Below are 15,573 nucleotides of genomic sequence, written 5' to 3' on the forward strand. Positions count from 1 at the left end.
CTTGAGTTTCCAAAGTGCTACTGGCCCTGGAAGCTTCCATAATATTAATCATGGAATGAAATGATGGTGGTGCCACAAATCTATCATCCAAAGGGTGTTTTCGTCTGGCCTTTGCTCTGTGCCCCAGCCAGGAAGAATAAGAAAAAGACATTATGTTCTCAACTAATTATCCCTCTCTTTATTTAAAGGTATCAAAAATCTAAAATGCCATTTTCTGACCTTCTAGGTCCCGTTGTAACACAGGACATTACCACGTATCACACGGTGTTTCTTTTGGCCATTTTAGGAGGAATGGCTTTCATACTTTTGGTTTTGCTGTGTCTCCTTTTATATTATTGCAGGTAAAGTGTTACCATTTTGGCAATATCTTTTTTTTAATATAGAATTTCTTGTGCAGTTGATATTTGGAAGCATTGGTATGGCGTTCTTTTTTTTTTTTTTTTCCCTAAATTGAGGTCCTTTTTCTTACAAGAACTCAAATGCATGATCTAAATTACAAATGAACCTACAGGATGTGTCAGGCCAAGGGGAGTTGTATAAAAGAGTTTGACAATTGTCATATGATTCCCTCAGAGTACTCCCAAATACTGAGAGATGATACTCTCAAGATCAAAGCAGAATTCTTATTTTGATGCCACGTCTGTTCAGTGAGCAAGAATGTTTACTGTTGACTCTTGGGTGACCCCTTACCAATGAATTAGTTGGCTGTTCTTACAAAGCCTGAGGATCACTCTCCAGATGCCCTGGGTCAGCATAGGGGGAGTGAGGGTTTGCGGTGAGAGGCTTCTGGCCCCTGACTAGTTGTTTTGTTCCTCCTTGTGGAAATTGGGAGTTAGGGTTTTGCCTGAAACTTGAAACTACTCTACCATGAGAATCTCTAATCTCGGTTATGGGTTGTGTCTTTGGTCACAGGAGGAAGTGCTTGAAACCCCGTCAACACCACAGAAAACTGCAGCTTCCAGCAGCCCTCGAGAGTTCCAAAAGAGATCAGTCCACTTCCATGTCGCACATCAACTTGCTGTTCTCTCGTCGGGCATCGGAATTCCCGGGACCTCTGTCTGTTGCCAGTCATAGCCGCCCAGAGGCCCCAGGGACCAAGGAGCTGATGAGTGGGGTCCACTTAGAAATGATGTCCCCCAGTGGAGAGGGGGACCTGCACACACCCATGCTGAAGCTCTCCTACAGTACCTCACAAGAATTTAGCTCCCGGGAAGAATTGCTCTCCCACAAGGAAGAAGATAAAAGCCAAACCTCCTTTGATAACTTGACTCCGAGTGGGACACTGGGCAAAGACTACCATAAGTCAGTGGAAATTTTTCCCTTGAAGGCAAGAAAATCCATGGAAAGAGAAGGCTACGAGTCCCCGGGCCACAATGACTACAGGGGAAGTTACAACACTACACTCTCCCAGCCTTTATTTGAAAAGCAGGACCGAGAAGGCCCAGCATCCACAGGAAGCAAACTCGCCATTCAGGAACATATGTACCCTGCGCCTTCATCTCCTGAAAAAGAGCAACTGCTGGACCGCAGACCTACTGAATGTATGATGTCGCGATCAGTGGATCACCTGGAGAGACCTACATCTTTCCCACGACCAGGCCAATTGATCTGCTGTAGTTCTGTGGACCAGGTCAATGACAGCGTTTACAGGAAAGTGTTACCTGCCTTGGTCATCCCTGCCCATTATATGAAACTCCCAGGGGACCATTCCTATGTCAGCCAGCCTCTGGTCGTCCCAGCAGACCAGCAGCTGGAAATTGGAAGACTTCAGGCTGAGCTCTCCAACCCCCATGCCGGGATCTTCCCACACCCTTCCTCTCAGATACAGGGCCAACCCTTGTCTTCCCAGGCTATCTCTCAGCAGCACCTGCAGGAGGCAGGCACGCGGGAATGGAGCCCTCAGAACGCATCCATGTCAGAGTCTCTGTCCATCCCAGCATCCTTGAATGATGCAGCTCTGGCTCAAATGAACAGCGAGGTGCAGCTCCTGACAGAAAAGGCTCTGATGGAACTTGGTGGTGGGAAACCACTTCCACATCCCCGGGCTTGGTTTGTCTCCCTGGATGGAAGGTCCAATGCTCATGTTAGACATTCATACATTGATCTCCAAAGAGCTGGAAGGAATGGAAGTAACGATGCCAGTTTGGACTCTGGTGTGGATATGAATGAACCAAAATCTGCCCGCAAGGGAAGGGGAGACCCTTTGTCTCTCCAGCAGAGTCACCCACCTGTCCAAGAGCACCAGCAGAAAGAGCCCAGGGCCCCAGACAGCGCCGCCTACACACAGCTGGTGTATTTGGATGACATGGACCCAAGCGGCAGCGAGTGTGGGACCACAGTCTGCACCCCCGAGGACAGTACGCTGCGATGCTTGTTGGAAGGCTCAAGTCGGAGAAGTGGTGGACAGCTGCCCAGCCTGCAAGAAGAGACGACCAGACGAACTGCAGATGTCCCCCCAGAGCCGTTAACCAGTCCCCACCAGAGAAGATCTGCTCATGATGAGGATGAAGACGATGACGATGATGACGACCAAGGAGAAGACAAGAAGAGCCCCTGGCAGAAACGGGAGGAGAGACCCCTGATGGCATTTAACATTAAGTGAGCTGTCACAGAGCCACCCAGCTGTGGAATATAACCTTGCCAAATATCCTTTCTTACTGAAGCGCATACCTGTTTGTGGAGGAGCCGAACATCGGCGACCAGGGGAACGGACGTTCGCTGCGTTGGCATGGCCGTGTCAATGGTAGGAAGGAATTAAAGTTATTACTGGGAATAAAGGATGACTGGTCGGTGCCGCACCTCCAGGGAGGTGGCTAGAAGTGTCTGAACGTCGTTCCACAGACTTGACCTGTCCACCCACCAGGGACCCTGCAAAACCGCCCGTGATGTTGCTACACTCCAAGGATCACCTCAGTTCTCCCTCGGATTCTGGGAACAGATGAAACTCTATTTGCATTGCTTGAATCCATTTTCTCACGATAATGCTACTGTGAAGCTATTCTTGAGAAATGAGGGTGGCACTTTGTGTCCCAAGGTAGGCATTATCTCCAAGGAAAGCTATGCATTGCTGCTTTGTTTCTTATTTTGCTTAGATTTTGCTTTGGTTAGGGTTCGTTTGGGAGTTTGCTTCTTCTTCTCCCCCCCCCCCAATACAATTTGGTTGTAAAAATTGTATTCCCTCATTTTAATCTGTTCTACTTCTCAGTGGTTTATTTTGGTGTCTCCCTTCAGGAACTCCTGAGTGTCATCTTTAATATCCAAGCCTTTTAATGAAATCGTACTGAAATTTTTATCAGCTAAGAGTCTTTCAATTCTGGTCCCATTAACTCCAAGTGCCTTTTTTACAGTGACAACAGACAGTCCCTCAGTTTTTTGGTTTTTCTTAATCCCTTTAATTGAACTGCCTGGATTTTATATAAAGTTATTAAATGATACCCCTTTTGTTAAACTGCATGCTGCCAAGTGCCATTTGTGCTCAGCATTCTCATTTCAGCTCAGTGTACTCTCTAGTTACCATGTGTAATGTGGGTTCTGTTTAGCTAAGATAGACTAGAGGACACTTTAGAGATGCCCTTCCCTACCCCATCCCTTTGGCCACTAGCCACCGTTATGGTTTTACTGGCTGTTTGTATATACGGTTGGTTGCATATTAACTCTGGAATCCTATGGGCTGATCTTGCTCGGCAAACATGAGAGTATGGACTGAGCAAGGGGACTGAATGTGATTATTAAAAAAATCTTATGTACTATCCAAAAGTGCCAGAATGACTCTTCTGTGCATTCTCTCTAAAGAGCTGCTTAGTTATCCAAAAATGAAAATTCAAAATAAACTCAGAAGAAAATAAAACTATTTTTGTGATCATTTTAATTCACTCTGAACCATTATCTGTTGCAAAATCGTTACCAAGACTTTTTAAATCATTCCTTGACAGCCAAAAATGTGGTGGTTAGACTTGTAAACAGCCACGCAGGAATTTTCCTTAAAACCCACCTTTGTCTTTAGTGTCATTCAAGAACACAAGGTAACATTTTGTTTTTTTCAGGTAAGGAGAGATGTCTGTATATTACAGGAAACTGGTGCTTTAGGTTCAGTATTGATCCATCTTGGAACAGCTTCAAGAAGATTTTGTTAAAATGACCAAGTCATCCTAGATGTATAATGCTGTTCATAATGGAGATGATGTCAGAACATAGATTGGAGGAAATAAATTGAACCAGCTATGTTTACAGTCAGCAGCTTCCTTACAAAATCTTCATTCATGAATTTCTTACAGATAGAAAATCAAGCTGGTTGCTATGATTTTAATTCTTCAGTGGTAACATTTAGTATTTGGCTTTCAAGAAGGGAAATGGTTGAGAAAGTTTCCCAACAGTGAGACAAGTCAATGGCGGTCAGGAACCTGTGGTCTAAGGAGTGAGGTAGAGTTTTCAGGAGTGAACGTTCTCACCAGTAGGTGGCGGTGAAACCGTACAGACTGTGCTAAGACTCCAGGAAGGAGTCATTTGTCAACTCCCTCTAAACAAAGTGTAAGTTGCCTCCTGGAGAATGCCCAGGGCCAGACGTTGGTGGTGGGGGCAGAGAGAAGGATGCCAGAGCTCCCTGCTGTCCCTGGTCCCCCTCAGCCTAGGGCTGCTGCCAGTAGAATCACTTCCTTCAAGCATCAGTTTCCAGGGAAACCCTGTTTGATCATGTCACCTGTGGGAAGCGGATGACACATGAACCCTTGGCACTGATTATAGGAGATCTGGCAGGAAGATTGGGGCAGGGGAGGGCTGCTCTTCTGACTCCTTAACTGAGACATAATCTGAGTTGGCTGTGATCATGGAAATTATTGATCAGCCAGCAGTGGCCACAACGTGGGAAGGCAAGCCAAATGGGTTTGCCAAAAAGAAATTGGTTCTTCCAAAAGTGAAGTCGAATTGACCTTACCGTTATCCATATTGGACCTTAGAGGTTAACATTTTTTCTCATGGTGCTAATACTGATCATCAGACTAGAATTCTCCGGACAGAGTACTGTGACTGCAGACTTTGAACATTTCATTTATCTTTCCCTGTAGCCTGGTGCAGGTGGTGAGGGTAAAATATGTCACGGTATTCTAAATCTATTGTATTGTCTAAAGGACCAGAGGCATCAAAGGCATCTTGCTTGTGCCACCTAATGGTGAGTTTCACTCGCCTGCCTGGCAGCAGATATCTAGTCGCAGGTCTCCATGGCCAGCTCTGGGAGGTGGAAGAGGGCATGCCCAGGGATGAATCAGAGCCTGGTCTGTCTACAGGCGAGGAGGGTGAGGAGACTGTGGTCCATGGGGTCCCTAACCGGAAAGAGTATTGAGAACAAAAATTTATTCCAGTTTCAAAAGCTTGTCCAGAAGATGTGTCTATTCTTTGTTTTCTACCTAATCAACCAAATGAAGGAGTGGTGGTTAAATAATTGAAGTCACTCAGCTCACAAGAAGTGATGTGCTCAAACCAGCCCTCTGGAAATAAATTCATTTGTGCTATAAATGTTCCTAATGAAGCATGTGTCAGACACAACTTGCAAATAATAATAAAATACATCATACTCTGTTGCAAATTTCCTTTGACAATTGTTCTCACCCAGTGCTTTTGTTGATTATCATCACAGCCGTCATTGTTGTGACTGACAAGAATATGGCTCTGACATGAATACTGTTATTTAATGATTAAGGTGAAATTGAAACAACAAAGATACATTTCAGAATGTCACTCATGGCATGGCTCCTTTGCTGAGTCAGATAGCTTTTAAATACTGGCAGAATATTTTCTCAGAACTTTTGTGCTGTTTACAGTGTACCAACTTCAGACATTGTACCAGTTTAAGTTTTAATTCACATCGTTAACATTTTCTCTTTTTTTTTTTTTTTTTTGGCGGTGCTGGGGATTGAACCCACGGCCTTGTGCTTGCGACTGAGCTATATCCCCAGCCCCATCGTTAACATTTTCTGTATCGCCTTCTTAAATCTAGAAACCAACAAATCAAGACCTGATCTGTAGTATTTGCCAATTTCTGTGATGCAGATACTACCAATGTGGCCAATTTCAAGCAAATGGAGAGATGTCACTGCACATGAGAGCAGCTGGGGAGAGATATACAAAAGCACATGGGCATGTCGTATTCCCCTAGATACATGTGGTAGAGGAAAATAACCTTAAGAGTCAGGTGATAATAGTAAAAAACACAATTGATCCACAGTATTCAAGAATTCCATTTTGACAAATTTGCCTACTTGCTGAAATATATCTGCAAAGCCCAAATCAGTACTTACTGTGCTTTTGAGCTCACTGACAGATAATGCAATTCCAGAGCAATGGAAAACTCAAGGTGCCCCAGGCACAGGCCCAAGGTAATGCTCTGCCTTCTTGTTTTAGCTTTCAGAGCTCTCAAACAGTATCCTTTCATATGCCAGCTGCCCTGGCCACTGCCACATTTTCTGCATTTTTGTGCTCTTTGTTGGTGATTTGGCTTTTAAACATAGCCCCCAGCATAGTGCTAAAGATGTGTATCAAGGAGGGAACACGTGTGTTAGAGAAGCTTTATTCAGCCATGTTCCAGTGATGCATTGTCAATGAATTAACAATATATTTAGTAAGATGTTTTTAAACGGAAACACACACACCAAACAAGCTTATGTAATCGATTCATTGAAAGAAATGTGACCAGAGGCTGGCAGAAACCCACCTCTATGTTGGCCCTAGGAGCAGTGGCTGTTAACATTGTCCTTGCTAATTCAGTGTTACAGAGCATGTACAGAGCACAACTATACTGCAGATAATGAGAACTGACTATCACAAACAATTAGGAACAATGATTTTTTTAAGTAATAGTTAACCTTCATTAACATGTTAGCATGTTTAGTTAAACTTTTAAGACTTGCTTTTTGTCTTTGTTTTTGTTTGTTTGGAGGGTTTGTTTGTTTGTTTGGTACTGAGGACTGAACCCAGGGGTGCTTATCCACTGAGCCACATCCCCAGCCCTTTTTTATATTTTATTAGAGACAGGGGTCTCGCTGGGTTGCTAAGTGCCTGGCAAAATTATTGAGACTGGATTTGAACTCCTGTCTCAACCTCCTGAGGCACTGGGATTACAGGCTTATGCACTACTTGCTTGTGCCCAGCGAGACTTGCTTTTTAATAATGGCTGTGTCTAACACTGACTTGCAATGTCCCTCATAAACTCATTCTGAAATGCCTCGCAAACAAATGTCTACCGAACTCCTGGTCTCTTGTTTTTTCACTTTTAATTTTTGTTTTTTTAAAGCCTTTTTATTTTCAAATCATTTTACAGTTACAAAGAAGTTGCAAAAATAGTATAGAGAGTCCCTGTGCCCTTCAGCCAGCTTCCATAATATGTTTGTCCTTCAGAAATGTGGGACATTTGTCAGAACTCAGAAAGCAACGCTGTGGGGCTGCAATCATGGCTCAGTGGTAGAGCACTTGCCTAGCATGCATGCGGCACTGGGTTCAATCCTCAGCACCATATAAAAATAAAAAAAATAAAGGTATTGTGTCCATCTACAAATAAAAAAAATTAAAATAAAAATTAAAAAAGAAATCAACACTGGTACCATACTATGAACTAAACTACAAACTATTCCATTTCTGCAGATTTTTTCCATTAATGTCAAAAAGTTATATATTTTAGTTGTCCAATGATGATGACATTCATCATTCTTTTACAAATTAGGAAGTACAAATAGATAAAGAAAAGTCAGTCACCAACAACTGCCATGCAGACAAACTGTAGCTGGCATTTTGTTGTTTCTCCTGCAATTCTTTACCCACGTAAATGCATATTTCCTACAAAAAAGATGCTCACCCTCACCCTGCCACCTGCTTCTCCCACTAAACACTGTATTGTAAAAGGCCTTCCCTGTTAGCACTTGTAACTCCAGATCATCATTTTTATTTCATTAAGATTTTTTATGTTAACTTTTGAAACTTTGGATGGAAATCTCTGATGAGGATAGAAAGATCTAGGTGCTCTTCAGGCTTTAGTGGCAACTGGATGTAATATGGGCAATATTCATAGGGAAGGATCAGGTACCCTCCCTAAGTGCAAGTTTGGCTGCAGGAGGTGGGAGGGATCAGTGGAAGTGTGCCCTAAGCTATACGAGCAGATAGGCACCATCCACTTAAGTGACAGAGACCCTATACATCTGCAACTTTATTTAGAATAAATTAGCACCAATAAATACAGCAGCAGTGAGACAAAGCACCCAAGAATATGAGACCAGAACCAAAAAGGAAGAAGACCACAAAACCTAATGGTACTTGGGCTGCAATATGATAAACATTGTATGATTTCCTGTGTCCCTCCCCTTGCAGATGTCACTTTTGCAGATCTCTGGAATACTAGAAACGATAGATAGAAACATGATTTTTCAACCATTTTAGAATTCCACAATTCTATCTGCTGTTTTTTTTTTTTTTTACCACAGCTAAAACAAGATGCAATAATGTTTTGGGACATTTATGACCACCCTTGAGGTCATGGAGAAACAGTTGAGTGGGCACAAGGGTTGTCATGACCCTTGGAACAGGAGAAGACAGTGGGCAATGGAGAAGGGCGGTTGCCATAATAGATGGAAAGAGATCCACCCAGACTTGCCAGGTGAAATGGAAATTGCAAGCCTTTCCCTCGCCTTTTACATTCAAACCATGAATGTAAATACACACCAAAATACCTGGCACGTGTTTTTATCCTTCTTTGCAGTGTGATTTGTTTAATGTCTGTATTCTGGTATTGCGAAGTGGCTAATCATTTGTGTAAGACCATTTGTACCTCAACAGAATGAACAGGAACTGAGGAGCCTGAGCATTTTGAACGTGACAAAGCCATGAAGATCTCACGCTGAGGAAATAGAAGCCTCAAACCACAGGAGTTGACCTCCCCACAGGCAGTGAGTGACCACATGGGGTCCAGGCCCCACCTCCTGACAGGGTCACAGTGTGCAGCCACCTCCATGGACTGCTTCTCCATCCCCTGCCCTCTGTCCACATTCTACATAAGTAAGAGTAGATACTCAAAATCAGAATCTAAAGTTTTACAAGCCATGCTAATTATTCAATTTCTAGGGTTGTGTAAAGAACCTTGGAGTTGAAGTCAAAAGACCTAGTTGTCAGCCTGTCTCTGGGGGTCAGACAGATGACTTACTTCTGATGCATTGGAAAGAGGGTAGGTTGAGTTCAAATAAGACATGAATATCAAAGTTCCTTTTAAACTGTAAATTGCTATACAAATATAAGTTGTTATTCTTCTTTGTATCCTATTGTTCCCTAATCATTACTACAGGGCAACAGGGAGTTTGGGTTTTAGTTTTTGGTTTTGTTTATTTCATTTTTTGTTGGGTTGGTTTTTTTGTTTGTTTGTTTGGTTTTGTTTGGTTTTGTTTGGTCTTTTGTTTTTGTTTTTTTTGTTTGTTGTTGTTAATGTTATAGGCTGGGGCCTTCTGAGAAACGAGGCAGCATGAAGGCCCCGCTTCAAACCCCAATTCTTGTGATCCAGTCAGAAAGATTTTAGATTAGTTGCTAAGAGTAACAGGCATGAGTTTATTAGAAGGGATAGGAAAGGGAGAAAAGGGACACTCTCAAGGGAGAGAGTGAGTCCTTTCAGAGGGGAGGGACAGTATGCCTCTCTTGCTCTCCAGTTTTATTGGGGGTCCCAGGGAAGTTTCCAGAGAGTCCTTCCCAGGTCCACCTCTTGACTTTTGACTGACAGTAGGATTACACCAGGTTTTCTAGTCCCCTCCGCCATCCACTCTAGGTCACCTTGGCTTGTGCTAACCAGTTCTAATTGGAATCTGCTCTTACAGATTTTATGGTTAAGGTAGTTCTCCTTATCTTTCTGAGTTCTGGGATCTGGTCTGTGTAAGGGTCACAAAAGTCTCCCCTTCAGGGTAACGTGTTCTTTTCAGCATTTCAGAGCCTAAATTTCTCCTGCAGACAGCAAGTAGTTTGCTGAGGAATGTAACATATCCTGTTCCCTGAAGCCAAGCAGGGCGGTGGATTGATTTTTCAAAGTAAAAGCTTGGGGGGGTCAGCGCAGTGGACCTATTTTGTCGATTTAGTCCCTTAACCTCATGCTCCTACCACTCACATCTGTGTGTCCCATTCAGTTGTTTTGTAGTAACAGCTGCTTCTTAGCTCCTCTTTTGGGAAAATGGTAGAAAAATCAATTGTCTTCTTTCCCCATTCTTACCGCTTTCTACAAGCTTCAGTTGAATAATCTCTCCCTTTTTCCACCTAGGCTGTTTTTTTGTGAGGGGTTTGAAGTTAACCAGTAGGATCAATGAAGCTGCCCCCTCTCATTTCATGGATTGAAGTCCCCTGTTAACCATGGGATATGTCCCAGATTTCCCTGAGACCATAGGCAGAACTGAACCCTATGTACATACACACTGATGAGAAAGTTTATGCAATAAGTAATAAATCAAAACAATTGTAACAATGTAGTGTACATTAGATTGAACCACAGCCTCAGCCACACATACTGAGCCTGGTAAGCAAGACACTGAGTGACTAACATGTAGGCAGCACATACAATCTGGGATGTCGGACAAAGGGATGATTTGAATCTTGGGCACGATGGAGCGGGGTGGTAAGATTTCCTCATGCAACTCAGAATAGCATGCTATTTAAAACCTGAGAATTGTTTGTTTCTGGAAATTCCCATTTAATATTTTCTACTTGATATTTTCAGACTGCACTTGACCATGGGTATCTGAAACCAGAGAACACAAAACCTCAGAGAAGAGGGACCTACTGTAAATACTTACATAAAGATGTACATGCTAAGTAGCTTTTGGTTTCAAGTGACAGAATTTCATTGTCAAGGGAGATCTGGAAAGTGGGGAACGCCAGTGTGTTGTCATGTGTCTGCTGAATCTGGGGGCTCCGGTGTGTCTGGTGCACACTTCTGGGTGTGTCCGTGAAGGTGTTTCCAGGTGAGATTAGCATAGAGTCAGTAAAGTAGATCACCCTCCCTAGTGTGGGAGGTGTTATCCAATCCACTGAGGGCCTGACCCGAACAAAAGACAGGAAGGAGGAATCTGCCCCACCTTTATTTTTCCTGCCTCCCTGCTGGAGCTGGGTAATCTCATCTCATCTTCTGCCCTTGGACTGAGGTTCACACATCAGCTTTCCTGGGTCTCCAGCTTGCCATAAAGGTGGCAGACTGTGGTACTTCTAAGCCTCCAAAATTATGTTAGCCAATCCCCATAATAAATTACAGATAGATATCATATACGTGTATGTGTATATGTGTAAATATATATCACACACCTAAATCTATCGATTTTGTGCCTGTGGAAAATCCTGAATAAATCCCCCCACCACATACCTTATTTGGAGTAAACCAAGGGGACCAACCACAAAAGACAAAACATAATATTGACTCCAAGAAAGATTTCATATTAGAGGTTACTTTCGTAACACATTACCTTTTTAAATATTTTTATTCATGCTTTTTACTTATCCATAATAATAAGATTCATTCAACATAATTATAAAAGCATGGAATATAATTTGTTCTAATTCAGTCCTGAGTACTTCCCCTTTCCCTCTCCTCCTCACTCCCCCTGTTCCCTTCCCTCTATTCTACTAATTGGTCTATTTATTTAACAGTTTTTTTTTTTTAATTAGTGTCTTGTGGATATACATAATGGCAAGAGTCACTGTGGTATATTCATATGTGTACATAGGAAAGTTAGGTTAGATTCCCTATCCCATTTCTCCACCCTTTCCTTCGTTCCTCTTTGTCTACTCCACTGATCTTTCTTCTATTCTTTTTTGTAAATCCCCCCACCACATACCTTATTTGAATTAGCTTCTGTACATCAGAGAAAACATTCCACCTTTGACTTTTTGGTACTGGCTTATTTCACTTAGCATGATAGTCTCCAGTTCCATTCATTTACCAGCAAATACCATAAAGTCATTCTTTATGTCTGAGTAATACTTCATTTTATGTATGTGTGTGTGTGTGTGTGTGTGTATAATGTAATGTAATATATATATATATATATATGTAATTTTCTTTATTGCTACAAACATTGATGTGACTACGCCACTATAGTATGCTGATTTTAAATCTTTTAGATGAATATTGAGGAGTGGGATAGCTGGATAGCTGAGTCATATGGTTTGAGGAATCTCCATACTGCTTTCCAGAGTAGTTATACTAATTTTCAGTGCCACCAACAATGTATGAGAGTACCTTTTTCCCCCACATCCTCGCCAACATTATTGTTACTTGTAGTTTTAATAATTGCCATTCTGACTAGAGTGAGATGAAATTTCAGTGTAGTTTTTCTTCTTTTTTTTTTTTTTTTTTTGTGGTGCTGGGGATTGAACCCAAGGCCTTGCACTTGTGAGGCAAGAACTCTACCAACTGAACTATATCCCCAACCCTAGTGTAGTTTTAATTTGAATTTCTTCACTTGCTAGAGATGTTGAACATTTTTTCCTGTATTTATTGACCAATACAGTTCTTTTGAGAACTGTCTATTTAGTTCCTTTTCCCTTTTATTGATTGGGTTTTTTTTTTTTTTTTTTTGGTATTATATTTTTTGAGTTCTTTGTGTATCCTGGATATTAATGCCCTGAAAAGCAGGTGGCAAAGATTTTCTCCCATTCCTTAGACTCTCTCTTTATTCTTGTTTCCTTTGCTGTGAAGAAGCTTTTTAGTTTGAAACCATCCCACTTATTGATTTTTTTTTTTTAATTTTACTTCTTATTCTTTAGGAGTCTTGTTAAGGAAGTCAGTTCCTAAGCCAAAATGTTAGAGTGTTGGGCCTATAGTTTCTTCTAGCCGTTACAGGGTTTCTGGTTTATTTCCTAGGTTTTTGATTCACTTTGAGTTGAGTTTTATGCAGGATGAAGGATAAGGGTTAAATTTAATTCTACTACATATGAATTTCCAATTTTCCCGGCACTGTTTGTTAAAGTCTATCTTTTCTCTAATGTATGTTTTTGGCACTCTTTTCTAATATGAGATAACTGTATTTATGTGAGTTTATCTCTGTGTCTTTTATTCTATTCCATTGGTCTTCATTGCCTGTTTTGGTTACCAGTACCATGCTGTTTTTGTTACTATAGTTCTGTAGTATAAGTTGAGGTCTGATATTTTGATGCCTCCTGCTTTGCTTTTTCTCACTAAGGATTGCTCTGGCTATTCTGAGTCTCTTATTTTTCCAAATGAATTTCATAATTGCTTATTCTAGTTCTATGTTTTAGTCAGCTTTTTTGCTACTGTGACTAAATGATCTGACTAGCACAATTATAGAGGGCCCACAGGTTCAGAGGTCTTAGTCCGTAGAAGGCCAGCTCCAATCCTCCATGCTCAAGGTAAGGCAGAATATCATGGCAGAAGACTTGGCAGAGGGAAGCAGCTTGCATCATGGTGATCAGAAAGCAGAGATGGTCCACTTGCCAGATATAAAGATATACTCCAAAGCCTTGCCCCAATTCCCACCTCCTCTGGCCACACCCTACCACTTCAGTTACCACTCAGTTAATCCCTATCAGGGGATTAAATCACTGATGGGGTTAAGACTTTCTCCTCTGAACCTTCTGGCATTGTCTCACACATGAGATTTTGGGAGGCACCTCATATCCAAACCATAACATTCTGTAAAGAATGTCATTGGAATTCCGATGGAAATTGCATTAAATATATATAGTTATTTTGGTAGTATGACCATTTTGACAATGTTAACTCTACCTATCCAAGAACATAGAAGGTCTTTCCATCTTCTAAGATTTTCTTCAATTTCTATCTTTAGTTTTCCATACTTTCATCGTAGAGGTCCTTCACCTCTTTTGTTAGATTGATTCCCAAGTATTTTATTTGTGAATGAGATAGTTTTCATAATTTATTTTTCAGCAGACTTGTCATTGTTTTATGATTGATTTTGGGGTGTTGATCTTATATCTTGCTACTTTGCTGAATTCCTTTATGAACTCCAGAAGTCTTCTGGTGAAGTTTTTGGGTCTTCTAAAAATAGGATCATGTTGTCAGCAAACAGATATTTTGAGCTCTTTTTCCTACTTGTGTCCCTTTAATTTTCTTCTCTTACCTAATGGCTCTGGCTAGAGTTTTAAGGACTATGTCCTAACACATTCTCTTGCTTCAAAAGTCACACTCCCCTCTTATGTGACTCAGGCAGTTGATATGTGTCTACTTGCATCCAAAGACACTGACATAAAGTACTACCCAAACTGTGCAAAGGCCTAGGATTTGAATGGAAACCCAGATGCTTTACCCAGAAGTGCAGTCTTCTCTGCCCCCACTCAGCTGCCTCACAGATTTTAATGCTAAGGATCAAAGTAGCAGCTGATACTTGTGCATCCTATGTTATTAGTGGAGTTCTAAGCACTTCCTGTGATCAACTGATTTATTGCCCACCTGCTATAGTTTGGATGTTGAGTGTCCCCCAGAGGTTCATGTGTTAAAGGCTCCATCCCCAGCATGACACTCTTCAGGTGGCACCTTTAGGAGGTGAGGCCTAGTGAGAGGTACTTAGGTCACTGAGGGATTGTGGGACTGTAGTCTCTTCCTCTTCCCTCTTGCTTCCTGACTTGAGAGGTAAGCAGTTGGCTCCACCTTGTGATTCCTGCCAATGCCTTCCAGCACTCTTATCAGAGACCCAGAGTGCTGGGTCCACCTGATCTTGTACTGGAACCTCCAGAACTGTGAGGTTAATAAACTCTTTCCAAGTTAATTATCTCGGGTATCTTCATAGTGACAGAAAGTTGACCAACACACCACCATAACCTGATGCGGCCAGTGCTTCCGCCATTTCACAGACAGCAACTTAGAGAAGCAGAATAACTTAACCTATTAACCTGTATCCTTTGTCACTCTGCATTACTCATTAAATAGTGCTGTTTTATGATGGACAACTAAAACAACTAGATTGCTAACATTTTGATAAATAGTATAACATAAGTATAGATTCTTTCCAGAAACATGGAAATGGTTACTGATATCCTAAGAGATCCCGCAAGCCACAGAAAGCTGGCTTAACACCCACTCCCCCATAGTGAGACATTTTGGAGCCCTATGATGCCAGTCACTCTAGGGATTATAATATTTTTTTTAAAATAAGGTAAAGTAAGCTAAAATAAGATCAAATGTCTAGGAGTAGAAATTTTCATGTTTGATACCAGGAGACACACAAAAGAGGCATAAGGATAACAAACATAAAAGATAAAACCTCCAATCGCAATGGAAATCCATGACATCTTTCCTTCAAAGAGACCAGAAAGATAGATTCTCATTTTCTTTAGTGAGAAAAGAGGTGTTTAAGGTCTTTCTCAAGGAGAGATTTGCCTTTTTCTACATTGAAGGGTAAAGGGCATCTTCAGAGAAGTGACAACACAGAACACAGACAATTTTTGGCAATAGAGTACTTTGGGATTCTCATGAGAGTCAGTGTGGGGACTTAGGGGTGAATTTTTGTTTTGCTTTGTTTTTGCAGTGCTGAGGATTGAACCCAGGGCCTTGTACCTGCCAGGCAAGTGTTGTACTACTAAGCTACATTTGCAACC

General features: G+C 41.7%; 1 protein-coding gene across 2 annotated transcripts in view; it reads left to right on the forward strand.

The window, feature by feature from the left end:
* Positions 1-5,549, forward strand: part of Fam171a1 (family with sequence similarity 171 member A1) — a 154,977-nt gene extending 149,428 nt beyond the window's left edge. For both annotated transcript variants that reach the window (XM_047521277.1, XM_047521276.1), the window contains 2 exons: positions 227-341; positions 913-5,549. In XM_047521277.1, coding sequence (XP_047377233.1) covers positions 227-341; positions 913-2,602 — 1,805 coding nt within the window. In that variant the 3' untranslated portion in view covers positions 2,603-5,549. The remainder of the gene's footprint in view (positions 1-226; positions 342-912) is intronic.
* The last annotated feature ends 10,024 nt before the right edge of the window (positions 5,550-15,573 follow it).

Source organism: Sciurus carolinensis, chromosome 12, assembly GCF_902686445.1.
Source record: "Sciurus carolinensis chromosome 12, mSciCar1.2, whole genome shotgun sequence".
In the NCBI taxonomy this organism is placed as follows: Eukaryota; Metazoa; Chordata; class Mammalia; order Rodentia; family Sciuridae; genus Sciurus; species Sciurus carolinensis.